This window comes from Canis aureus, chromosome 21, assembly GCF_053574225.1.
Source record: "Canis aureus isolate CA01 chromosome 21, VMU_Caureus_v.1.0, whole genome shotgun sequence".
Taxonomy (NCBI): Eukaryota; Metazoa; Chordata; class Mammalia; order Carnivora; family Canidae; genus Canis; species Canis aureus.
The window spans coordinates 40088977-40115055 of NC_135631.1; the positions used below are offsets into that span (position 1 = coordinate 40088977).

Genomic DNA, 26079 nt, shown 5'->3' on the forward strand with positions numbered 1-26079 from the left:
AAGCCAAATATAATACACTACTTATCTGTCCATAACTTAACAAGTTTCAAGTCTTAACTGAGATTGTTTCAATACCAATAGACACAACTAACCAAATCTAATTTAGTTACAGCTAAATTTAATTGGGTATTAGCAAAATTTGGTTATGACACAGGCATGTCAGAAAGATTCAACAAACAGGTTTGTTAATTTTACTTGAAAGAAGACACTCAAATACATATATTATCAAATAAAAGGAACTACTGAAGGGAAAAATCCTATTTTCAACTATTCACCTTTAATATTTAAGCATTAATTTTCACTTTAAGTATTTTAAGTTATTAGTTCCTTCATTCAGCACGTTTGTCCTCCCAATAAATACACACATGGGCCATTAACCCTAGTACAAGCTAGAAGCTGGCAGCTGCGCCAAGACCAAATGAAGGGCAGTGGAAGCCACAGACTGTCTAGAAAGTCCTGAGGGCAGGAACAGCATTCTCTTCACATTTGTATTCTCTTGATCTAACACAGAGCCTGCAACATAGCAGGCCTCAATAAGGATCTGTTAAATAAAATTTTAAGCAAAGAAAGAGAAATTTAATTCCAAACAGGGAAAAAAGATTAATACTAACTTTGAATCTGAAGTATGAATTTAAGTATATTAAATAGATTAAAATTTTAATTTTTAAATGTTTTCAAGTTAAATATTAACAAAATCCCTTCTATACTTTAAAAAAACAGGAAATTATAAACATTTACTGTGCATCTACCTATATTTGAAGAAAAATGCCAAAAGTCTGTTACTGGTTGAATGAAAGGTTAGTGGCCCTGACAAGTATAGCAAAAACATCTTCCAGCTATGGTAAATTAGAGATGAAGCATCTGCTTCAAAAAGTTCTCAACAGATAACCAAATTATCATTCTGTGTTCTGACTGATGATGATTTGGAAAATATCACAATTATTAGCTCAAACATTTCTTGTATAATATGCTTATAAACCAACAATGAAATGAGCAGAAAGCTTAAGGTTATCTAAATGCTACTACAATTAATGCAACCTTTATGGGGAAAGATCAAGTTGATTCATGACCAAAAAATTAAACTGATGTAACAGATACAGTACAAATATATCTCATGATGTATATGGTATCATATGTGAATTCAAGAGCAAAGAGAAAATGAAATGTATATATTTTTTAAAATGTATCTGTATATTACACTTTGCTCAAAAAAATTTTTATACTCTTAAGAATGAAAATTAATTAATAAGGAGGTTTTGATTTAATTTTTCCTTATGAGATTATATACACCTAATTAGGAAGCCATTCAGAAATTAGATATAAATTACTGAAAAAATTCAACTTATCAATATGGTACATAGAACTATCTTTTAAAGGAATAATGCACGCTCCTTTTCTTTCAGCTATTTCAAGATACTAATTTAGAGTGCATTGCTATAATACAGCAATATAACAATTATAAACTTCTAAACTGGGGCACCAGGGTGGCTCAGTGGTTGAGCACTTCAGCTCAAGTCACGATCCCGGGGTCCTATAATGGAGTCCCACATCAGGTTCCTCACAAAGAGCCTGCTTCTCTCTCTGTGTCTCTCATGAATAAATAAAATCTTTTAAAAAATAAAATAATAAAAACAACAAACTTCTAAACTGTACAATTATAATGAACTATCTTCAAAAATAATTCTCCAAAATAGTAACTAATAAGATCAATGATAATATGTAATATTTTGTAATTGAATGTCCTTAATTTTTTAAAGACAATTTTCCTCTTAAAAGTCACTTTAGAAACCTATGCCAATAATTTTAGAAATAAACTCTTCAGCAAGTTTATCCACTGGGAAAAGATAAGGCAATATAGCTTAACATTTTTGTTTTTAAGATTTTATTTATTTATTCATGAAAGACACATAGAGAGAGAGTCAGAGACACAGGCAGAGGGAGAAGCAGGCTCCATGCAGGGAGCCCGATGTGGGACTCGATCCTGGGACTCCAGGATCACGCCCTGGGCCAAAGGCAGGCGCTAAACCGCTGAGCCACCCAGGGATTCCCATCTTAACATTTTAAAATAAGTAATATACTCTAAGATCTTAAAGAACTGTATTCCTACTATCTTCACCTAACTACAAGACTATAGAGGAGGTAGGCAAGGGTAAGACACAGCATATCAAAAGGATGAAACAGATCATGTAAAGATTTCCAAGCAAATTATCATTTTTTTCTAGGAAAAAAGTTAAAATAAAAAAGCATAACGTGGCTTTGACATACTTCTGAAAAAAAAAAGACAATTCAGTAGTATTTCTTTTAAAGATGGTAAATGGTCTTCAGTAACATCTAGTCAAATTAAAATTTGAAAGTAATATCTCTAAACTTTACTACTTCCTGTATCTAAATGGCATATAGTTCATCCATTCTAACCACAGTGACAGGAGAAAAGAACGAAAACACCAGAATTAATGCATTGCCATTCACAAAGTTCAGATACATATATAAGAGCTACGTTGTTTTATGTGAGTGACAATTTTAAAATGATCCATGATCTTGACTACAAGATTATACTAAACTGGATAAGGCTATGACTATCTTAAAAGTCTCAGAAAAACTGCAAAAACCTATTTCAATTCAATAACTCTGACCATTAATCTGTTAATCTTTACAATCTATATAAAATGTTAAATATGCTAATATTCTTTTACTGATTTATGAGACTAAAAAATTAATGAATAAAATTTTATTTAAAATTAAATAAAAATAAATTAAGAATACCAACTATAATACAATACTACTGTTACTAATACTATTATGAATTTGATTATTATTCTCAATTGAAATTTTAACTTTAAAAATTCCTTAAGCTACTATTTTTGTAACTTTTTTACAGAGTAGATTTAAATAGATTTGAATATAATGCAATGGAAATAAAATTTCACTTCAAGAAAATTGTGAACATATATACATTTGATCAATTTATTATATGTAAAAATAATTATAAACTGATAATTCAAACTATAAGAACAGCACACTATTATGAAATAAATCTTAAAACAGGTGTATATAGAATGATTAGAAAAATAATATATTATCATCTCACATAGACACATTACAGCCAATAAAAAGCAATTTACTTCTAGGTGGAAAATACTCATGCAACATAATTCTTTACCAACCTTATTTACATTTTCATGAATGTGTAAATATGTGTGCACATTACACATACACACATATATCATTAAACGTCTTCAGGCAATTGTATTTTTGTTCAAATAAATCAATGTGTTCAATTAACAGCTTTCTCTAAACATGAAAGACTATGAAGTTGAGTACAGCTGCTTTCCTAGTTCATCTTAAAGCTAGAGTGCAGCAATATCGCCATCTAGTGTTCGTATCAAATAAGCACTGCCAATACAGACGTGGGCATACTTGACTTAAAAAATTAAGTGAACACCAGTAAATTGTCATTCCTTCGGGCAAGAGTAGAGTTTGATAGTTGAATGATATGATAAAAATAGAAAAGATCACTGGGACTCAATGGGAGGGGAAAAAAATAAAACTGTGGGAGAAATACCCTTTTTCTGAATGTGACTTTAGTCACATTTTGTTCTCAAATACTGTATGTATGTTTCTTGATTTTCTTGGATACTTTATTGACCAAGCAAAAGTAGAGGTTAACTTCTTAGGGTTAGTTGCATCTAATCCCACTGTACTCCCTCACCCTTTGTATCCCAAAAGGGAATCACTGAAATCAAATCCTTTTAAATTCATTTAAAGTCATGTTTTAAACACACAAAACTATCATTTTGATTACTACTAAAGAAATAAAGAATAAAACCTTCGTATAGGTTAAGGTTGAAGAGAATTTAACTTCATTTAAAAAGTAAAAATACATTTAGGCCAAGCTGTTGCTTAATTACATTACAGACACTGTTGAAAGCCTAAAGACTGGTGATACTGTTCTTCTCTAATAAAAGCCTCAGAGTAACTAGTAAATCTCCAAATCAGTAACCTCTTATTGGTTTTGATTGTCTATCCCTATAAGCCCAGGCCTGCTGCGGGGAAAATCAGCATCCAGGTCCAGATCCTGACGATGATTTGCTGTGTGGCCTTGGGTAGATCTTGTAGGCAATCTGAGCTTCAGTTCCTTCTCCTTTTTGAAGATTAACTTAGTACATGGCAAGACTATAAAATGCAAAGTGTTCTACACATGTAAGGAACGATATGTAAGGCATCAACAGCAAGGCATGATGTGCGGTGGTAGCAGTACTTCTACTACTGGACCACAGTGACAAGCACTGCTACCACTAGTAACAATACATCCCATCCACTCTCAACAAAATCAGTGCATTAGTTCACAAATGTACCTTGCTTTTTCCTACTCCCAACCCATTGCTCATATCATCTCCTCTTCTTTTAAAAAATATTTTATTTTTTCATGAGAGACAGAGACAGAGAGAGAGAGGCAGAGACACAGGCAGAGGGAGAAGCAGGCTCCATGTAGGGAGCCAGATGTGGGACTCGATCCCAGGACTCCAGGACCACGCCCTAGGCCAAAGGCAGGTGCTAAACCACTGAGCCACCCAGGGATCCCCTCATCTCCCCTTCTTAAATCTCTAGGCTAACTGAACTCTATCCATGGAAAGGAAGGTGTCAACTTTATTACTTTTTCATTTACCCTTTTGTGCTTTTTTTTTTGGTACAATAAAAAATGTACCAAATAAAATAAATAAAAATAAAAATGACGGGTATCACGTCAACTAGAAATACTTAAAAAAACAAAAATCCTGCTCATCCTCCACAGCCCAGCTCCATTTTTCACCTTTTCTGTGAATCTGTTTCACTCTGCCCAATCCAGAAGCGATCTCTGTCTACTCTAAAATTCTCAGCAGCACTATCCAGCATCCATTTACAGCCCTACATCATTATTTTAATGTACATGTTTTATCCCTTCAGAATAAATCACTATCTTATCCTTCTGTCTCCCACAAAGGTAATTTTTGGGCACTTGAGAAGTACAATCAAATGTGATATAAATGTCTTCCTTTCCTGTTTGTTTATTTTTTTTTAGGATTTTATTTATTTATTCATGAGAGCCACACAGAAACAGAGAGAGAGAGAGAGAGAGAGAGATAGAGAGAGAGAGGCAGAGACACAGGCAGAGGGAGAAGCAGGCTCCATGCCCTCAATCCCGGTACCCCCAGGATCACGATTTGAGCCAAAGGCAGATGCTCAACCGCTGAGCCACCCAGGTGTCCCTCCTTTCCTGTTAAAAAGAACTGCCTACTTCATTTCTCTAGGCTTTGGTTCTCAAAGATATACTCATTGCATCATATTGGGAATATGATTTAATCTCTAAAGCTCAATTCCTTTAATAAAGATTAATAATACCTGCTTTCTGTTTCATAGTTACTGCAGCAGCAAAAACAAGACAAAAAAAATCATCTACAATATGTAGAAAGTTATTAACAGTGTAAATTTTTATTAAAACCTAATTTCAGACAAAGCTTTTTAAAAAATGGGGAAAAAATCACTATAATACAGATTAAAACTCAATTACATTTTTAAAGTTACCAGCATTAGGGGCTGCCAATCTACCTACCTAAGCTAGTTATGTACATAACCTAATCAACCAACCAGACTACCTTTCTTCAAGAATACAATACGTGAAGACACAATTTTCTAGAAATGTTGATTTACATAAAAAAATTATCTAACTTCAATGTTGAGAACACATCTATGTTTGGTTCTCAAAGTCTTCTTTACATGAAAAATTAAGTCACCTCCATACACTGGATTACAAGTCAAACATCCATTCAGGTACTAAATTTATTTGCAGTGAATTAAAATGCAAATGTTATTATTTAATATTTCTCAACCTAGAAACATATATATATAGAACAAAATACTCATTGCAAAATCTAAGATGCTTTTCAAGAATATTACTCACATCATTTGTTTTATCTTCCAGTCATTCATATCATATGCTAAGAACTGTTTTTCTGGACCATTGAAGATCTCTATTGTGACTATATTTTTAATAAATAGTTTTTCTTAAAATGTCAACTGAAAAAAAAACACTGAACAACTTTATTTTTTTAAAGTCATATTTCATATTTATATGCTACTGCTGCCATCTAGTGAAAATTTTGAGAACTTAATCATTCTGGAAAATCTTTTGTATCACACTGTCAAGGAATAAGGATGTTACAGATTACTTTCTTACAAATAAATTTTTTAAAATGTTGTGTTCATTATATATTTCCACATTATAATTCATCAATTTAATCACAAAGCCACTTATTTAATCAGCAAGAAAATTCTAACAATTTAAAAATTCCTTTACTGAAAAAAGAAAACATCAGAAACATCAAGTTGGTTTTGTCATCAAGTTATACCTGTAAATAGAAGCAAATTCAGGAATACCCTCAAAGATTCTATATATTTAGAACTTTCAAGTACTTACCAAGAACACTGTTCATTACTTAGCTCAAGCAGTAACATTTGCTGACTGAATATCTAAATGCCTGGAACTATACCAACTATGCTACCTTAAGAATTCCATAAAGACAGAGGGGACAAGTGATAACCTATCATTAAGCTTACCTGGGAAAAGATATTTGCTGTTGGAGCAACTCTGCTGTCCACGATACTATATAATATTGCTAATAATCTGTCTAGTGGAAATGGTTTTGGTCCAAGAAGATGATTGCTTGTCTGTAACAAAAAGAACATGGTTTTCTTCTTATATCAGGGCACTTGCTTTCTGTACCACAAATTCCCAGTAACAATATATGTATAGTGCTCCTCAAAGATCCTACCAATTCTAACTTCCATTCCCTACGTTAAAACCTTAGCTGGTATGATCATGACTTATCTTTCAACATTTTCTTCAAGATTTTCTGACTTAGCATAAACAGATATTAAAGAGAACAACTCACAGTGATCCATTCCTAATCCTGAATATCACACCTATTTTGTTTTTGCAACCAGATGGTGAGTTAAGGCAAGTCATTTGTCAAAATGGTGCATAACCAAAACCAGGGTCCAGGTACTAACTCAACGAGAACTTACTGCTTACATCTATTCATTCTTTTTTGTACCATCACCAGGAAAATATATTTGTTCAACATTAATAGTTCTAAAAAGATCAGTTATAGTAAATACCAGCTCAGAAAACTAATAAAAGATTTGATAGTTTGTGAATATCAGCCTGAAACAATGTAAAATTTAAACACTTGTGTACAAAACCATATGGTACAATTTCTTGTCATCAGAAAACTGAAGTGCTCAAGATCCACTCTATAATTTTAGTAGTACTGTTAGAATGTAAGTACTCTCTATTAGCGATGGCAAATAAATGGAAATCTATATTTACATGCATGAGAAAAATTATTTAAGAATGACTATAAAGAAAAATACACATAATTACAAAATGAAGTATGTATTTACTTTAGCTATTTATATCTAAAAAATAGTTTAGAAATCATTTTCCAATCTTAAATTTTAGATCCTTTCTCATTAAATACTTCAAACATTTAGAGAAGTAGAGGCTTCTCTACTTCTCTATTTATTATATCAACAGAAGCTGATACAATAAATAACAGTGGGCCCAGCACCCAATTTTATCAATCCCTAACATTATGCAATATGTGCAAAGAAAACATTAGATCACATTACAGATTTGAAGCTCCCTTACACTCCTCTCACATCCCATTTTCTCCCTAGAAGGAACCACTATCTGGAATTTGATGTTTTTACCACTTTCATGACAGTTTTTATATTACTACTACATATGTATTCATAGACAATATATAGCACAGTTTGCAAGATCTAATCTCATATAAATGATATTATTTTGGACATACCACTCAATCATGTTGCTTTTTATCCTTCAATAGGTTTTTGAGGTTTATCCATATTGATACATGCACTTCTAAGTCCCACTTTTAAACCCTATGGAATTCCATTTTATGACAAATCACTATCTACTCCTAAAAATTCATCACTATAACTCATCAAAAATAATCCTGTGACAGACAATCCTGTACACTTCCCCTTCAGCACATGGGTGAGTTTCTCTAAGTGGGACTGAGAAATTAAAGTAGAAGGCAGAGATAATGCTGTGTGTTAAGCAACACTTTCGTCTAGGGCGCAGAAAAGACTAGTATCTCCTGCCCATAGATGACTGTGGGTGAATGTGATGTCACCTACTTCTAAGCTTGGCCTTTCAAACCTTTAATCTCCTTTTAATCCATTAATCTTCTTGCCCTTTGGAGGCCACTTTGGAAATCACCATGTTTCACTTGGCATCACTATAAAAGGCTACCCAACCCACACTCCATTGTGTCATGAGCAACATATAAATCTTTGTTATGTTAAGCCACTGAGGGTTTGGGGGTTTGTTGTTTGCTACTGCATAGTCTGGCCTATCGTGACCAATACAAAATACATTCACATATTAACTTCATTACTACCAACCTACAGAATATGCAGGCTCTTACTCTTCTACATTATCACTAATATTTTAAATCCTCAGATTTTTTTTTTTACTTTTGCCAATCCAAGAACATAAAATAACAGCTGTTGTATAAAGTTTCATTTCTCAAAAAAATAAAAATAAAGATTCATTTCTCTCACTAGTGAATGAGGCTGATAATCATGTCAGGTTTTTTAGACATTCAGGTTCTTTTCTGTATCATTTACCCACTTATTGATTGTATTTTTTACCTTCTTACTGGTTTAAAGAAGTCTTTAAAAAAAATTCTAGATACTCAACATTTGTTACCAAACATTTGTCAGTTGCATGAGTTTAAGAACAGTGGTTAACATCACAGCACCTGGCTGGCATAGTCAGCTGAGCATCTGACTTTTGGTTTCAGCTCAAGTCAGGATCATGAGATCAAGTCCCTCACTGGGCTCCGCACTCAGCACAGAGTGTGCTTGAGATTCTCTCTCCCCCCTCTCTCTACACTATGAATTCTGCCCCCCACATCAGTGTTAAGCCCTAGCTTCTGGTTGAAATTCTCAGTGAAGATTTTTTTTTCCTCTCTTCATACAGGGTCTGAGTTTAGCAGGGAAATTTCCTCACCAAATCCATTTGCTTGAAATGGAAAATTTTTCACTTTTTACATTTTTCTGATTAGAAAATACATATCCAATTTAAAATTAAAGTGTTCTAGTGGCATATAAGGTATATGATATTTATTTTCCTATTTACCATAGGTTTTGATGCTATACATGCAAATTGGATTCCCTCCTAGAGGAGATGGAAAAGTCTGAGAAATACCTACTAAATCCACTATAGAGCTTATTAAAGAGAATGAAGGCTTGTCAAAAGAGAACAATCAGGGGATCCCTGGGTGGCTCAGCAGTTCAGCGTCTGCCTTCGGCCCAGGGTATGATCCTGGAGTCCCAGGATCAAGTCCCACGTCGGGCAACTTGCATGGAGCCTGCTTCTCCCTCTGTCTGTGTCTCTGCCTCTCTCTCTCCCTCTCTCTCTCTTTCTCTCTGTGTCTCTCATGAATAAATGAATAAAATCTTAAAAAAAAAATCAAAAATGGAAATCAAATTCTTGAGTTAAATGACATCAAATTTGGTGTCAAGTTACACCAAGAAAAATAGAGACAGAAACTTTAGAGTTATAGATATTTACACTAGAAAAACTAAAACTAGAAACAATTCAAAGAAGAGGGGAATGAGACTATGGTGAGGAGAGGGGAAAAACTGTTGCTTTTCTCCATAAACTGATTGGTAAGTAATCTGGTATCACGCATACATTAGCCAAATTAAAAAGCAAACTCTTAAAAAATAAGTGTCAGCTAAGGATACTCAGAGAAAAAGAATTATACAATTGAAGATATATAGGGGTGCCTGGATGACTCAGTTGGTTAAGTATCTGCCTTTGGCTCAGGTCATGATCCCAAGGTCCTGGGATGGAGCCCCACATCAGGCTCCCTACTCAGCAGGGAGTCTGCTTCTCCCTCTCCTTCTGTTGCTCCCCCTGCTTGTGTTCTATCTCTCTGTCAAATACATAAATAAAATCTTAAAAACAAATTGAAGATATATAGTATTTTTAAAACAACTGTTACTATAATTATTCATGTGGTTTCCTTTTAATATTTAAAGTCTTTTTTTTTTAATTTTTTATTTATTTATTTATGATAGTCACAGAGAGAGAGAGAGAGGCAGAGACACAGGCAGAGGGAGAAGCAGGCTCCATGCACCGGGAGCCTGATGTGGGATTCGATCCCAGGTCTCCAGGATCGCGCCCTGGGCCAAAGGCAGGCGCCAAACCGCTGCGCCACCCAGGGATCCCTAATATTTAAAGTCTTGATTAGATTGAGAGCCTCATGAAGGCAGAGACAATGGCTATTCTGTTCTCCACTCTATCCATAGCATCCAGCAGAGTCCCTGGCATAAAATAAGCATTCAATCAAGATTTCAGGAAGATAGGAACAAAAATACAAACTAGTAGGTATACACAGGGAGCTTTCAGTTAAGCTCAGATTTTAAAACGACATGAACCAAAGACAAGAGGCAAAAGTCAAATCTGTAAGTCAAATCAGTAAGAATCACATCAAAAGAACTACAGTCCCTTTACAACTAAAGACATTTTCATGAAGTCTTTGTTCACATGGTTCCCTCTGTCAAGACTGTCCTTCTTGGGGACTTGTACAAATCCACTCTTTCCAAAGGGATGGTCCAAATTCCCCTTCAGCCAATTTCGTTGTGGCCCCATACCTGGCCTACAAACACTCTAAGGGCCCCTAATTTCTAAGCTGCTCCAGATTCCTCAGGTCAAATCTGCTTGCTTTTGGGCTTAGGTGCCGCTTGGTCATCTATGCATCTACCTACAATGCAGTTTCACGTTGTGTATATTTCTTAGTCCCTCCATGTTCGTCTTTCTTATTTCTTCAGTGTCATTTTTGTGGGGGTTTCAAAGGGTAAAAGAGGAAAACCAGCTGTGTTTAGTTAAAAATTCTAGGGTAGTCTTTTTCATCTATGAATTCACTAAAAGAACTTGTCAACTCACTTTCATATCTACTACCAGCTCGTTTAATGTGCTTTCATCACTGTACCAAATACTAATAGAACATTATAATGGCACCTTACCAATAAAGAACTTCTTACATCCAAATGACTAATAAAAGCATGCATTCATCCACTTCCTACAGTATCCTGAATTCATGACTTTTTCTCATCAGAAAAATTAAAATGTAAATACCTTTTCATGTTTCTTTAGAAAGTTCGTTTTCTTAATTTTCCCATGATGCTGCAATTAAGGAAAATAACTATTAAGATGGGGGAAAAAAGGTAAGAGTCCACAAAAACAGAAAATATAATTTAAAACAGTTAAAAAAAACTGTTAATTTAAAACATAATCTAAAACAATTAAAAAAATATAATACTAATTTATGTATCTTAGGCTTCTTATTTTATTTACTAACACTTAAAATATCAACATATTTTAGTGCTTTGACTTAAGATTTTGATTGTATACAAGATTACTTCTTTACATACGTAAAGAAGAAGGTGTTAAAATAAAATATTGGTATTTCCTAAAAGATTAACTTATATTGACAACATATTTGTTTCTATAAAAACAAAACTTCCAAAGATAAATGGGTTTTTATTCATCTTTAAGGTAGACTGTCAATTCACATAGAAACACAGATTGAGAATATTCAGTTAAGCACGTGGTACTTATTTGTAGAGAAACAAACAGATGTGGTCCTTCATGATACTAAAGACTAGTGCAAGACATAAGCAAAACAACAAATAAATTTATTACAAATACATTTAATAATAAATCAAATTGCATATTTTTTTTCAAAAAGAAAACAATTCCAAAGTGGGATTTCTCCAACTAATGTACATGCAGAAGCAGCTTCTGAATGCTCTGGATAATGCTGTATGCAGTGCATGGCACTATTACTATAGAAGCTCTAGAACAATAAAGGAGTTACCATCCTTAAAATTATTCCCATCTCTCATACTTTACACAAAACCTTATTTATTTATTTTTTAAATCTAGAATTATTACCTAACGTATATCTGAACTCTTCTGTGAAACTACCTACTTCCCCCATTTAGGCTGTGACCATAATTTAAAGTCTTTGAAGAATAAGTGCTAAATATAATAAGTATATATTAGCAATCTAATCTCTGCCCCTGAAAAACTTAGAGGTGTTTAGAAACTTCAAAACACTCCTGGACTCTTTGAAAACAAAGTAAAAAGAATTAATAACTACCTTAAGGAAGAACCTCTTGTCAGTTCTTGCTGGATTGTATGAAGCGAGGTATGCAGCAATTAGAATAAACTTAGAGTAATATGGAAGTTCCACATGAGTATATGCCGAGAGACCTATGTAACAAAAATCTTTTATGAAGCCTTTTTTTTTTTAAAGATTTTATTTATTTACTCAAGAAGAGACACAGAGAGAGAGGCAGAGACAAAGGCAGAAGGAGAAGCAGGCTCCCTGCAGGGAGCCCAATGCGGCAATCAATCCCAGAATTCTGGGATCATACTCTGAGCTGAAGGTAGATGCTCAACCACTGATCCACCCAGGCGTCCTTATGAAGGCATTTAATAAACTACTATTAGATTTTAAGTATCTCTTATCTTTTCTCACTGATCTTTTGACTTCTGTATGGTGTTCCCTGGTAAAAATCACCTCCTCTCCGAGTTTAAAGTGCCATTAAAATGCACCGGCAGTGGTGATAAACATTACTATCAATCATATGCTTGTTCATTCTATTATTTTTGCTTAGCTTCTCCTATTCAGAAGCCTAAATCCTACCCATTCTTCCCTTCAAAGCCACACTTTCCATTAAACTTTCCCTGCTGCTTTTCTATCATACCAAAATAGAAAAATCTATCCCTATGAATTCCTACTTTGTGAATTTCTCTTATGACTCATGTAACTTTATACCTTGTATTAAGTTAATTGTACGTAAATTTTATTTCTTACCAAGCTATACTATTTACTGAAGAAATCACATCTAATACGGTTTTGTATGTGTGTGTGTCCCTACGGTACTCCATACAAAGGAAATAACTGAATGCATAAGAAAAACAAAGGTCAAATAGCACTGATGTTTACAGAAAAGTTAGGAATCTGATGTTTACTGAATATCTAGTATGTGTCAGACACTGTGAGGTGCCACCTTATTACCGAGGCATCTCTAAATCTTCACAGTAACTTAGATATTCTTCTCATTTTATTTTTTAAAAGATCTATTTATTTTAGAGAGGGAGAGAAATAGCACAAGTGTGAGAGGTAGAGGGAAAGGGAGAGAGACAATCTCAAGCTCCATGCTGAGCATGGAGTCTGATATGGGAGGCTCAATTCTAGTACCCTGAGATCATAACCTGAGCTGAAACTAAGAGTCAAACACTTAAGCGACTGTGCCACCTAGGCACCTTTCTGTTCATTTTAGATGCAGACACTGAGTTGGGCTCAAGGTCATACAGTTAGGGACCAATTACTGAGATTTTCTAATGCCCAGCATCTATTTCTTTCTACTAGAACACACAATTGAAAATTACTTATATAGCATCTAGGGCACTTAGAAACCAAAATAGGTAAAAAGAACTGCAACACCACTTAATTTCACACTATTTCTTTCAATCACTAGCCAGTGATCTACTTTTTAAAATAAGAGTATTTTAGATACTCGCTCATTTTTTTAAGTAAAGTTGTTCTATTGGGATAAATCCAAAGTAATAGCTTCTTTAAAGAAAACAAAAGCACAAAGCAGTTTTAAATATAACCAATAGAAATGCAACCCCTAAACTGAGTTAACATAAAACTCAAGAAATACATATATGATAAAACTGTGTCACCCAACTGAACAAAAGCACTTAAAGAAATTAAACTGCTTAATTTCTACATGATATAATCCAACATTTAGAAAATGTAAAATTGGTATTCAAATTATTTCCTCTCATAAACTGGAGCTTCATTTAAGAGAAAATCATTAATTAAAGTATCATCGTAGTTTGTAAATTCTTTTCTGTAACACTATTTATTGACTGATGCTATCTTTAGTATTAACTTCAGTATCTTGATTATTAGTAATTAAAGAAATGTCTCTGTTCACTGTCTCAATACTTCCTTTGATACCTTTCAGTTGTGCTGGATCTGTGTCATCTTTCTGTAGCTTTTCCCACTGTGAACTGAAAGAAAATAGAAGAGCAGTAATGGTTTGAAAATATATATAAAAATCAATATACTGTACTTAAAAGAATTCTAGAAAAACTAAATTTTTTGATTGAAGGAAATAGTCTATCTCCTTATAAATAAGACAATATATACATGTAACTGTACATGTTGATACCTCAATGAAATCATTTAGTGAGTATTAGAACAATATAAACTTACATAGCAATATCCAGATGCTGATTTTTATGATTTTATTTATTTATTCATGAGAGACACACAGAGAGAGGCAGAGACACAGGCAGAGGGAGAAGCAGGCTCCCTGCAGGGAGCTCGATGTGGGACTCAATTCCAGGACCCCAGGATCACAACCTGAGGCAAAGGCAGACAGACGCTCAACCACTGAGCCACCCAGGTCCCCCAAATGATAATTTTTTAATCTCTTTTCCTGATCATAATTCTGAAGCTACCAAAAAGTACCAATAAATAAATATCACCTATCCTTCAGTAAAACTCCCAATGCTCCAGTGAGCGTATCAGATGCAACCATCTTCTATGGGTACAGTTTGTGTACCCAAAACAATTAAAATGGTAAGATCACAGATTACAGATCACCATAAGAGACAATAAAAATGAAAAAATTTGAAATAGGGGGCACTAGGGTGGCTCAGTCAGTTAAAGTTCTTGCCCTCGGCCCAGGTCATATCTCAGGGTGCTGGGATCGAGTCCCACATTGCGCTTCCTGTGGAACAGGGAGCCTGCTCCTCCCTCTCCCTTTGCTCCTCCCTTTGCTCCTTTTCTCTCTCTGAAATAAGTAAAATCTTATAAACTATTAAAAAAAAATAGAAAGTTGAAGACCATAGGTTAAGTTGCCCCAGGCCCCAGAACACCCAGCCAGTCAGTAATGAAGCTAAGAACTGAATCCTTGTAGAATGCCTATAAAGTTCATGCCATTTCCACTATCTCCCTCTGATCTTACCATTAAAACTATTAAACGGCCTCAAATATTATTAAGAATATGAAGTAATGATATGACAAATCAAATTCATTAGGAAATATACTACAGTGCAAGGAAAAAACCTGCCCTGAAAGACAAGTTGTAGCTGTATGACCTTGAATAAATCAATAACCTTCTCACCAAAAAATAAGGCAGTTAGATGCAATGATCTCTAAGGACCTTCTCAACTCTGTAACTCTGCCCTTAAAATACTAATTTAAAAATAAATGTCAGACCAGGACTAAATATCCCAAATCAAACTGAATGTATTTTTTCAAACCTGCAAGCATAGCTGAAAATTATGGAAATACAGGGATACTTCATTTTACCATGCTTCACTTCACTGTGCTTTGCAGATAGTGCATTTTTTACAAATGGAAGGTCTGTGGCAACCCTGCATCAAGTAAGTCTATCAGTGCCATTTTTCCCAAAATTGCTCACTTCATGTCTCTTTGTCATATTTTGGTAATTCTCATACTATTTCAGTTTTTTTTAAAGATTTATTTGAGAGAGATTGACAGCATGAGTGAGGGAAATGGCAGAAGGAGAGGGAGAAGCAGGCTCCTTGCTCAGCAGGCTCGATTATGACTTTAGCCAAAGGCAGACACTTAACCAGCTAAGCCACCCAAGCACCCCCTATTTCAAATGTTTTCATTTTTATCATTTTTTTTATTTTTTTTTAAATATTTTATTTATTATTTATTTATTTAAGTCACAGACAGAGAGAGAGAGAGGCAGAGTCACAGGCAGAGAGAGAAGCAGGCTCCATGCACCAGGAGCCCGATGTGGGATTCGATCCCGGGTCTCCAGGATCGCGCCCTGGGCCAAAGGCAGGCGCCAAACCGCTGCGCCACCCAGGGATCCCTATTTCTTTATTTTAAAAAAATTTTTTTATTGGAGTTTGATTTACCAACATACAGCATATCACCTAGTGCTCATCCTGTCAAGTGCCCCCCTTAGTGGCCGTCACCCAGTCACCCCAACCCCCCACCCGCCTGCCTCCACTTCCACCACCCCTTGATCATTTCCCAGAGTTAGGAGTCTCTCATGTTCCATCACCCTCACTGATATTTCCCTCTCATTTTCTCTCTTTCCCCCTTTATTCCCTTTCACTATTTTTTATATTCCCCAAATGAATGAGACCATATAATGTTTGTCCTTCTCCAATTGACTTATTTCACTCAGCATAATACCCTCCAGTTCCCTCCACATCAAAGCAAATGGTGGGTATTTGTCGTTTCTAATGTCCACAATAGCCAAACTGTGAAGGAGCCTCAGTGTCCATCGAAAGATGAATGGATAAAAGAACATTTTTATTATTTCTTATGGTGATCTGTGATCAGTGATCTTTGATATTACTATTCTAATTGTTTTGGGGGTCACCAACCACACCCACAGAAGGTGGCAAACTTTAATGCTCATGGACTGGCCATTCCCCCATCTCCTCCTCTCCTTGGGCCTTCCTATTCCCGGAGACACAACAATATTGAAATTAGGCCAATTAATAACCCTACAATGGTCTCTGAGTGTTCAAGTGAAAGGAAAAGTCCCGGTCTCTCATTTTAAATCACCAGTTAGAAATGATTAAGCTTAGTGAGGAAGCAAAAGCTAGGCCACTTGCACCAACAGTTAGCCAAAGTGTAAATGCAAAAAAAAAGTTCTTAAAGGAAACTGAAAGTGCTACTCCAGTGCACACACAAATGATAAGAAACCAAAACAGTTTTACTGCTGATATGGAGAATATTTTAATGGTTTGGACAGAAGATCAAACCAGCCACAACACTCCCTGAAGCCATAGCATAATCCAGAGCAAGGCCCTAACTCTCTATGAAGGCTGAGAGAGGAGAGAAAGCCAACTTGAAAAACAAGTTGGTTCATGAGATTTAAGGAAAGAAGCCGTCTCCATAAGAGTGCAAGGTGAAGCAGAAGGTGCTGACATAAAAGCTGCAGCGTTATTCCAGATCCGGCTAAGATCGTGAATGAAAGTGGCTGCACTAAGCAACAGATTTTCATTTTAGGTGGAACAGCCTTCTATCAGAAGATGCCATCTAGGACTTTTGGAGTTAGAGAGCTGACTCTCTTATAAGGGGCCAATGAGGCTGGTGACTTTACATTGAAGCCAAAACTCACTGACCGGTCCAAAAATCCTAAAGTGATTTCATCTGTCTTTCACCACTACTAGTGACCCCATCTCCTACTTCCTCTGTCCTCTCCTTGCAGTCACTGCCTAATGTTTTACATCAGCATGAGCTCCAGAGCTGGCTCCCCTGCCTTCCTTTCACTAATTACATATAAATTGAAGTTTGTAGTTAACTCCATAGTCTCCTAGTTATAAGGCAGGCAAGAGTTATGAGTGATTTTATCTGCTCTCCTTATTGATCTTTTTTTTTTTAAAGATTTTATTTATTTATTCATGGGAAACACACACAGAGAGAGGCAGAGACATAGGCAGACGCAGGGAGCCTGATGCAGGACTCGATCCCAGGATCCCGGGATCACAACCTGAGCCAAAGGCAGACACACAACCACTGAGACACCCAGGAGTACCTCTGCTCTTATTGACCTTGTGAAGAAAACTGGATATGTGGCCATCACTACCCTACAGGAAACTCTAAGTACTTTCATTATCATGTAAAATCATTTTAACAAGCATCCAAAGTTTCCTACCTTTAAAAGAACAGATCATAAGCTTTTCTACTCTGTGACTTCCAAAAATCATCAAATGACTTTTTATTATTGAAGAGAACAACAGTACCTTTGTAATGTTTCTATTTATTTAAAAACGTAAATTTCTCCCTGAATTATAGTCTAATCAGCTAATTGTTTTTTAAGATTTTATTTGAGAGAGAGTGAGAAAGCACAGCAGGGCTCGAGGCACAGAGGGAGAGTGAGAAGCAGGCGCCCTGCTGAGCAGGGCCCCAGATCCAGGGCTCAGTTCCAGGGGCAGAGGGACCCAAGAATCATGACCTGAACTAAAGGCAGACACCTAGCCAACTGAGCCACCCAGTCAGCCACCCAGCCACCCTAATCAGTTAATTAAATGAAAAGCAAAGTTAGTATGAAAAGTAATTACAGATTAAGGTATTTATGAAAGAAAAATCATAACACTACTGTACTGACCAGTGAGAAAAGTAGATTGTGTTGTTGATGTTTTTAAATTTCCTATATTGTTTTGTAACTGAGGCTTACTCACCTGTAAGACACTGTATCATTCACAAACATTTTCACACACATCCTTTAAATTTTGGAAGAACTGTGAGAGGAGGAAGCTGAGGCCTAGAGGTTTCTAGGTGACTTGCTAAGATCACACAAGGCAGAAAATGGCTGAAATAGAAATCAAAACCCCGTTCTTCCCACTGCACTAAATGCTACCATATCTCCTGAGTAGTTTCACTACCTATGAAGTTCTAATAAGACAAGTGTAGACCTACAACTTGATTTACACATTGCTCTAATAATCAAGTTTTCATTAAACCTATTCAAATATCTAACACAAATATAAAAAACAAAGCTAAAGCTGATTTTTCTGTAGCTTTCCAGACTTAAAAAAAACAAAAACAAAAACAAAAAAAACAGCAATTGTGAGATATATGCCTTGCTCCAAACTGTGTGATATACTGGTTAAAAACTGTCCTTCCAAAAGTAAGAAGAAACGATTCAAAACTCATGTTTTCCTAATGTGAAGAAGGTGAAGGAAAACATATACAGTTTAGTAGAAAAAACATCCAAACTAAAGATAAAAATATTATACACACTAAACAGAAAATTACCTTGATATTTCCCTGAGATAAACAGTCTGCATAGCTCTCTTCAAATGAGGTTCAATATTCCTCCAGAGTTTGCGAGTATCACGTTCATTTGCTACCCCAAAAGACAGAAAAATTTCAAAAATTCAGATCTTACAGAAATTGCTTCAAAACAAATATTAAGAAGTAAAATTACATAGTTACCTTCTCCTTTAACCACAGGTTCACAATATTTAGGAAAATTAAGCACTGCCTGTAAATAAAAGGAAAAAAAGAGAAAAAGCACTTATCTACCACAACTGGGAATTATTTTCAAGTAAAATGTTTATTAGAATGTAGGCAATTTTATTTCAATATAATTAAAGTAAAATATTATTATAGCTTATTACAACAATAAAACAAATATCGAAAATGACAGTAAAACATGTAAAATACTCCTGAATTGACTAAATCCTAATGTATTTGCTTCTAGATATAAAGTAATATAGTAAAGCGTAATTTGTCATTTTAGTTTATAATTCTGTTGCAAAGGACCATAAAACACACAATACCACTAGCCCAAATAATTAACCTGTTACTTTCTAAGGTCTGAACATTCTCACAAAACAAACATCATCTCATTCAGTACAATTCAAAATTATGAGATTGGCAATACCACCTGAAACGACGATAAATTCAAGTTTTTGGCACCATGCCAGGCATACTAGATCAGAATCTCTAAGAATGAGATCCAGGATCCATGTTTTAACAATCTCTCCAAAAATCTATGTATTCCAAAGTCTGAGAAGTACTAACTCTTATTTCTAAATAGAGAGAGAGCATACACAAACATGAGCAGGGGGGAGGGGCAGAAGGAGAAGCAGACTCCCCACTGAGCAGGAAGCCCAACACTGGGCTCCATCCCAGGACCCTGGGTACATGAGCTGAAGGCTGGGCTGAAGGCAGATGCTTAACCTACTGAGCCACCCAGGCACCCCCAAGAAGCACTAACTAATCATAATTACTTAATAATTTTTCATGAATCAACACTGGAATTCTACTGAGAGGTAGTTTGAGGAAACGGATAAAAACACACTGCTGTCACTTATTACTATGAACTTGATTGCAAGTATTTCTTACTTAAATGATTCCATAATAAAGCCTGGTGAAAGAGAGATGTAAATGTATTAACTATCCAACCTCAAATCTAGAAGGTAAGAGGGAGCTGAGAACTAATCCTTTAAACAGTTTTTCCTATTTTACTCCATAAAAAGCAACTGTTTAGGGTAGAAAAATCTTCCAAACTCTGTTAATATTAAGTGTAGAGAGGCCAACTTTCTTAACTTAGTTTCAGGTTTTCAGATCAGAACCCTGCTTCATAATTCAGTAACATGTCACAATATCAGGAGTAACTGGTAAACAAATTGAGTAACTGCTTTTTTTTTTTCTTGGCCCAAACATTAAAATATATACTTAATCATTTACAAATAGCAGTAAAGAGGTAATGAAGATAATTTTAGGAGACTATTTTCCTGTTTTACTTTAGTAAGTTAGTATTTTCCCCATGTCATTCCATAAGAACTTGCTGAGTATATTAAAACTATAATTGTGAGTACCCTTAACTATCCAAATACAAGCTCTGTATCTAAGGAAATCTATAAATCCTAGACCTCATTAAAAAAGGCAATTGACAAAATAATCTGTCCAAATACAAAATAATTTTCATGGGGTGCCTAGGTGGCTCAGTTAGTTAAGTGTCTGCCTTTGGCTCAGGTCATGATCCTGGGGTCCTGGGATGGAGTCCCACATCGGGCTCCCTGCTCAGCAGGGAGTCTGCTTCTCCCTCTGCCTTGCTTGTGCTCTCTATCCCAAATAAATAAATAAAATCTTTAAAAAATAATTATTTTCACACCTTTGACTATTAACATTCAAATGTGCTCTCCAATATTATGCCCAATATAAATCCTCAAATATAAGCGAATCTTACTGCCTTGTATTAGGATTACTTACAGCAAATCTAACTTCAGGTCCACTGGTATTTTAAACTGTCTTCCCAACTACCCAGAGAATGGAAATAAAAAGGCTGCTAATAAAATAAAAAAAATAATAATTCCAAAGCCCAGGCAGATATAATTTTTAGATAATTTTTTTATATAATAAATTTTCACTCCCACGGAACATTCCTCCCATTTATCTCTCCATTAAACCTTAAGTATATATTATACTCTTACCTGGTCACATTCATGAAAAGGGGTTGCACGGTAGGCAAGACAGAGGCATAACTTTAAGAAATGACCATGTGCTCAGCAAATGATCATGCTCATAATATTAACAGGAGAAGTACAGTATGATAATTATTAGTTATGGCCACCTATTATCTCACTTATTCCTGACATTTGCACTCTTCTGATACTCATTTATCAGCCGAGTAATTTGCCTACAGACAGATTCCAGTCCCTGAATTCATGATCATGGATTTATGAGATGTTCTGGGAATTTATTTCTAAATCAATAAGGGTGCAATTTTTTTAAAGGTTGTATTTATTTATTCACGAGAGACACACAGAGAGAGGCAGAGACATAGGCAGAGGAAAATGCAGGCTCCATGCAGGGAGCCTGATGTGGGACTTGATTCCAGGACCCAGGATCACTCCCTGAGCCAAAGTTGCACACTTAACCACTGAGCCACCCAGGCGTCCCAACTGAGGGTGCAATATTATTGAACCCTGATCCAGGTGAAAAAACTACTTCCCATATTGCCAAGGAAAACTTACATTGCTTTAAGATCCATTGTGAATAGTGACTAAGCTGCCACAAGACAGAGATAGGCAATTTAGGAAACTTCCAACTCTTCCTCAGGGAGATTTTCACTAAAACGTCATTATTCTATTTGAAATTATTTATTAGAAAATCATCTGATGGGGCACCTGGCTGGCTCAGTCGGAAGAGTGTGTCACTCCTGATCTCAGAATCGTGAGTTTGAGCCCCATGTTGGATGCAGAGATTACTCAAATAAAAACTTAAAAAAAGAAAAAAAAACCTCATCTAATACATGTATATTATAGTAAGCAGAACTCTAAGATAGTTCCCCAAGACTGTCAGCCCCTGACAGACAGGCACACCTTCTCCCAGTTATTCAAACACTAATTTAGGTACTGCTATAAAAGAATTTTGTAGATGTAATCAAAGTCTCAAAGACTGTACTATTTATGGGAGAAAGACAATCAGATGAGTCTGACCTAACCACACAAGCCCTTCAAAAGCAGAGAGTGTTCTCTGGCCAGTCACAGAAATCAGAGATTAGGAGTACAGGATTCAATAAACCCTTGCTGGCTGATAAATGGGTAGGTCCATGCCAAGAATACAGGCGCTCTCTAAGAGGCCTGAGACTTGGGTTGACAGCCAGCAGGACAGCTTCAGACCTCATTCTTACAGCCAAAAAACCCCCAAATTCTGTCGTCTGAATGAACCTGGAAGCTATTTTTCCCAGAACCTCAATATGAGAATACAGTTTAGCCAAAACTTTAATTTCATCAGTGACATCCAGAGCAGAAACCAGCAACAGTGCCTGCATTTCTGACCTACAGAACTGTCAGCTAATAAACGTGTATTGCTTCAAGCCACTAAATTCATGGCATTTCGTTATACAGCCACAGAAAGCTAATAATACACATGTTCAAGTACAAATGTAAAGACATATTCCAATATTCCAAGGTCACAGAGAAATAATCTCTGAACTCTTCTGCCTTTTTAAGACTACATTTCATCTCTGAAACATTAGAGAAATAAAAATCAGAACTGAGAACATTTATATTAACATTAATCAAGCAATGGATGCCTTACTACATGCATTAATTCATTTAATCCTCTAAATGAGGGGCACCGGAGTGGCTCAATGGTTGAGTGTCTGCTCAGGGTGTGAACCTGGGGTCCTGGGATCACCAAAGGGAGCCTGCTTCTCCCTCTACCTGTGTCTCTCATGGATAAATAAATAAAATCTTTAAAAAATAAAATCCTCTAAATGAACCAATGAGGTAGACATTATTATCATCCCCACCTTACAGAGAAGTTAAAGTATGTTTCCAATCTCTGACTTCCCCTTCTTTGGTCAGCCACAGAAAATTCTGCTTTTAAAATGCTCATGTGATTAGGTGTCACCCACCTGGTAACTACCCTAATCTTAAATAAGGATATCTTGAAGCCAGATAGATATGATGAAGAGTAAGGTATTTATAAGGTTTAAAGGTATTTCCCCACAAAAAGGAGAAAAAAATACCATCTTCACCAAACGATCAAAGTGAACATTATCAGTTACAAAACAAAATGAAATCCTGTAACATCTGATAAGCTGCAATGAGAACAAAGCATCATTTCTGTGATATTCCTGTCAGATGCATAACCTGAATCTGACCACAAGCACACATTAGACAAATCCAAATTGAAGTTGATTCCACAAAACAACTGGCCTGTAATCTTCAAAGGTCTCACTCAAGACCATGAAAGTCGAAGACTGAACAACTCTTCCAGATGAAAGTTCAAGAAACACAGCAACTAAATGCAGTTTGTGATCCTGAACTGGACTCTTGCTCCCAGGTACATTACTGTGACAACTGGCAAATACTGAATAGGGTTTGAATTAGGTTGAAGCAATAAGGCCACTTTCTCATTTTGATGGTTGTACTGTAGTTATGTGGAAGAATGCCTTCCACATATACGCACTAAAGTATTTGGGGTCAAGGGGGGGCATCACATCACAAACTTAGCTCAGGTTATCTGGGGAAAAAAAAGAAGGAAAAGTTCTTTTTATTGTACCTGCAGTTTTTTTTTGTAAATTAGAAATTGCTTCTGAAATCTTTAAATTTAAAACTATCCAATACTTTCTTTATCTTATAAATACTGTATCTAATAGACTAATGAGAGCAAACTATTAACATGCCAATACCACTGAACATGGTTGTAATACAAAAAGAATTCTTAATTATTCAAGGCCAAAAATAAAGGTATCCAGTAAAAGCCCAACTGGAAAAGCTAGCTAAATACAGCTTCTTGCTCACCCCAAGTCTAAAGATGGCTACGAGACCACTTAAAATATGCCACAGCTTCATTTAACATGGATGAATATCTCAAAATGTTGAGCAAAAGTAGATAGATAAAAAAGAATGCATATTATATGTTTCCATTTAGATAAAGTCCAAAACAGGCAAAACCAACCTTTAATGTTCAAAGCAAAGATACTGATTACTTCTGGGGAGGGAAGAAGAGGTAGAGATTGGGAGGAAGCATGAAGTGGGTTCCTTGGATTTTCTACTTTTTGATCTGGATTATGTTTACATATGTTTCCATTTTGTGATAATTCACTGTGATATATATGTATTGTTTCTGTGCTGTGCTTTACTTTTTTTTTTTTCCTTAAACTCTGCTCCACAGCCAGTATGAAGCCCAAAGTAGCACTTGAACTATGACCTGAGATCAAGACCTGAGCTGAGATCGAAAGTTGGACACTTAACCCACTGAGCCATGCAGGCACCCTTTGTGCTCTTCTCTATATATCCTATACTTTAATCAAAAAACAAGAAAAAATAAAAGGAAAACAAACCAAACTAAGTTATTTCTCCTAATTGAAGACTCTGTGCTTCCCCCTTAAGTACCTTTCACCAAAAAATAGCTCTTCTCTATGTGGAAAAGACAACCTCATTCATAAATCAATCAGTATGAAGATATAAAAGAATGATGAAGGACACCCACTCACCCAGCCATCTCTCAAACCAAACCTGGCAATCAACAGAATGATAGCTGTTCTGACAGGTCATCCTTCAAACTTCATATTTCTTTAATAACATGACTTTAATATGATGCAAAATCCTACAGCAGTTTTGGTGAGCAGTCTCCATAGCCAAGCCATGGTTGATGTCATTGAAGACAGTAAGATTACAATAGATTTTAGGTCTATGAACCTCTGCTCAACAGAGGGAGGAAAAGAACTAAAATTAACTGATCTCCTTCAGCTATCAGGCATTTTACATGTGTTTGCTTCTGTGTGTGTGTGATTTTTTTAACCTCACAAAATTCTGAGGCAGGTATTAAACCTACTTAATAGAAAACTCAAGTTCAAAAAGGTTAACTTGCCAAGAACATACGGCTGGTAAATGACTCATCTTGTGTTTCTTCATCTATAAAATGAAAATTCGTGATAATGCCTTCCTTCAGAGGGTTGTTACAAGAATTGAGTCAATATTGGTAAAAGGCTTAAAACAGTGGCCAGTGCACAATAAGTACTCAATAAAACTGGCTATTATTAAGAGGTAGTTGTATTATAATACTTATGAAACTATGTTGTGAAGCCAGACCCCATGATTCTTTATTCGCAAAATTTTATAATCTAATTCATTTTAGTTCTCAGGGACCATTTTTGCCTAGCATACAATCATATCATAAATAAGTAAAAATAACTAATATGTATAGAAACACATTGGTGTATACTGTCCTCTTGAGTCAACAGAGACCAAGGGGACAAATCTGCAACCATTTCAGAATTGTGACAATTCTTGCTCATAAAAAATAATAATAATAGTTTGAAAAATACATGAAAGAATTTCAGATTTGAGAGTCATGACCATTAGAAGTAGAATTATGCTGGGTTGGTCAGCGGCATGTGAGACAGGTGAGTTATGTGCAAGGCAGAAAACTCGGTGCCAGCTGCCTTCACCATCCTGCAGCCCGGAACCCACATCTTCCCACACTCCAAACGTCCATGGGACAATCTTCCAGGACAGATTCCTACAGGATTCAAGGACATCAGTGCTAAGTTGTGTTAACTGCGAGTTACATCCCAGGTGATGGAGGAGTATTTTCCTGTGACTCCACCTTATACAAGGACTGTGTACCGACCCTCCCTCCTCTCTGTAAGCCCTTTTGGGCACCAGGGATCCAAGACGTTCAACTGCTGGACAGATGTTAGTGATGAGCTTGAACTAGAACAGCTTGTCTCTTGTTTCTTCCCTACTGAAAAGACACTTAATAGCTACATTTAAATCAGAAGAAGCCTAAAATCTAAAACTTAGAAAACATACTAAATGTGAACACAATTTTAAACGGGCACCTTCTTCTACATTCTGTCTCAAACACACATTCAAACACATACTGAATCCCTCTAAGTGACTCTTCAGTGCAAAAAGTAAAAGAAAATGTGCTAAGATCTATAGAA

At 35.7% G+C, this 26079-nt stretch overlaps 1 protein-coding gene across 4 annotated transcripts in view; it reads right to left on the bottom strand.

Moving 5' to 3' along the window:
* Positions 1 to 26079, bottom strand: part of ORC5 (origin recognition complex subunit 5) — a 95225-nt gene that overhangs the window by 45750 nt on the left and 23396 nt on the right. For all 4 annotated transcript variants that reach the window (XM_077863960.1, XM_077863958.1, XM_077863961.1 and 1 more), the window contains exons 7-12: positions 19101 to 19149; positions 18921 to 19011; positions 14118 to 14170; positions 12243 to 12355; positions 11216 to 11263; positions 6595 to 6705 (exon numbers count right to left, since the gene is read on the bottom strand). In XM_077863960.1, coding sequence (XP_077720086.1) covers positions 6595 to 6705; positions 11216 to 11263; positions 12243 to 12355; positions 14118 to 14170; positions 18921 to 19011; positions 19101 to 19149 — 465 coding nt within the window. The remainder of the gene's footprint in view (positions 1 to 6594; positions 6706 to 11215; positions 11264 to 12242; positions 12356 to 14117; positions 14171 to 18920; positions 19012 to 19100; positions 19150 to 26079) is intronic.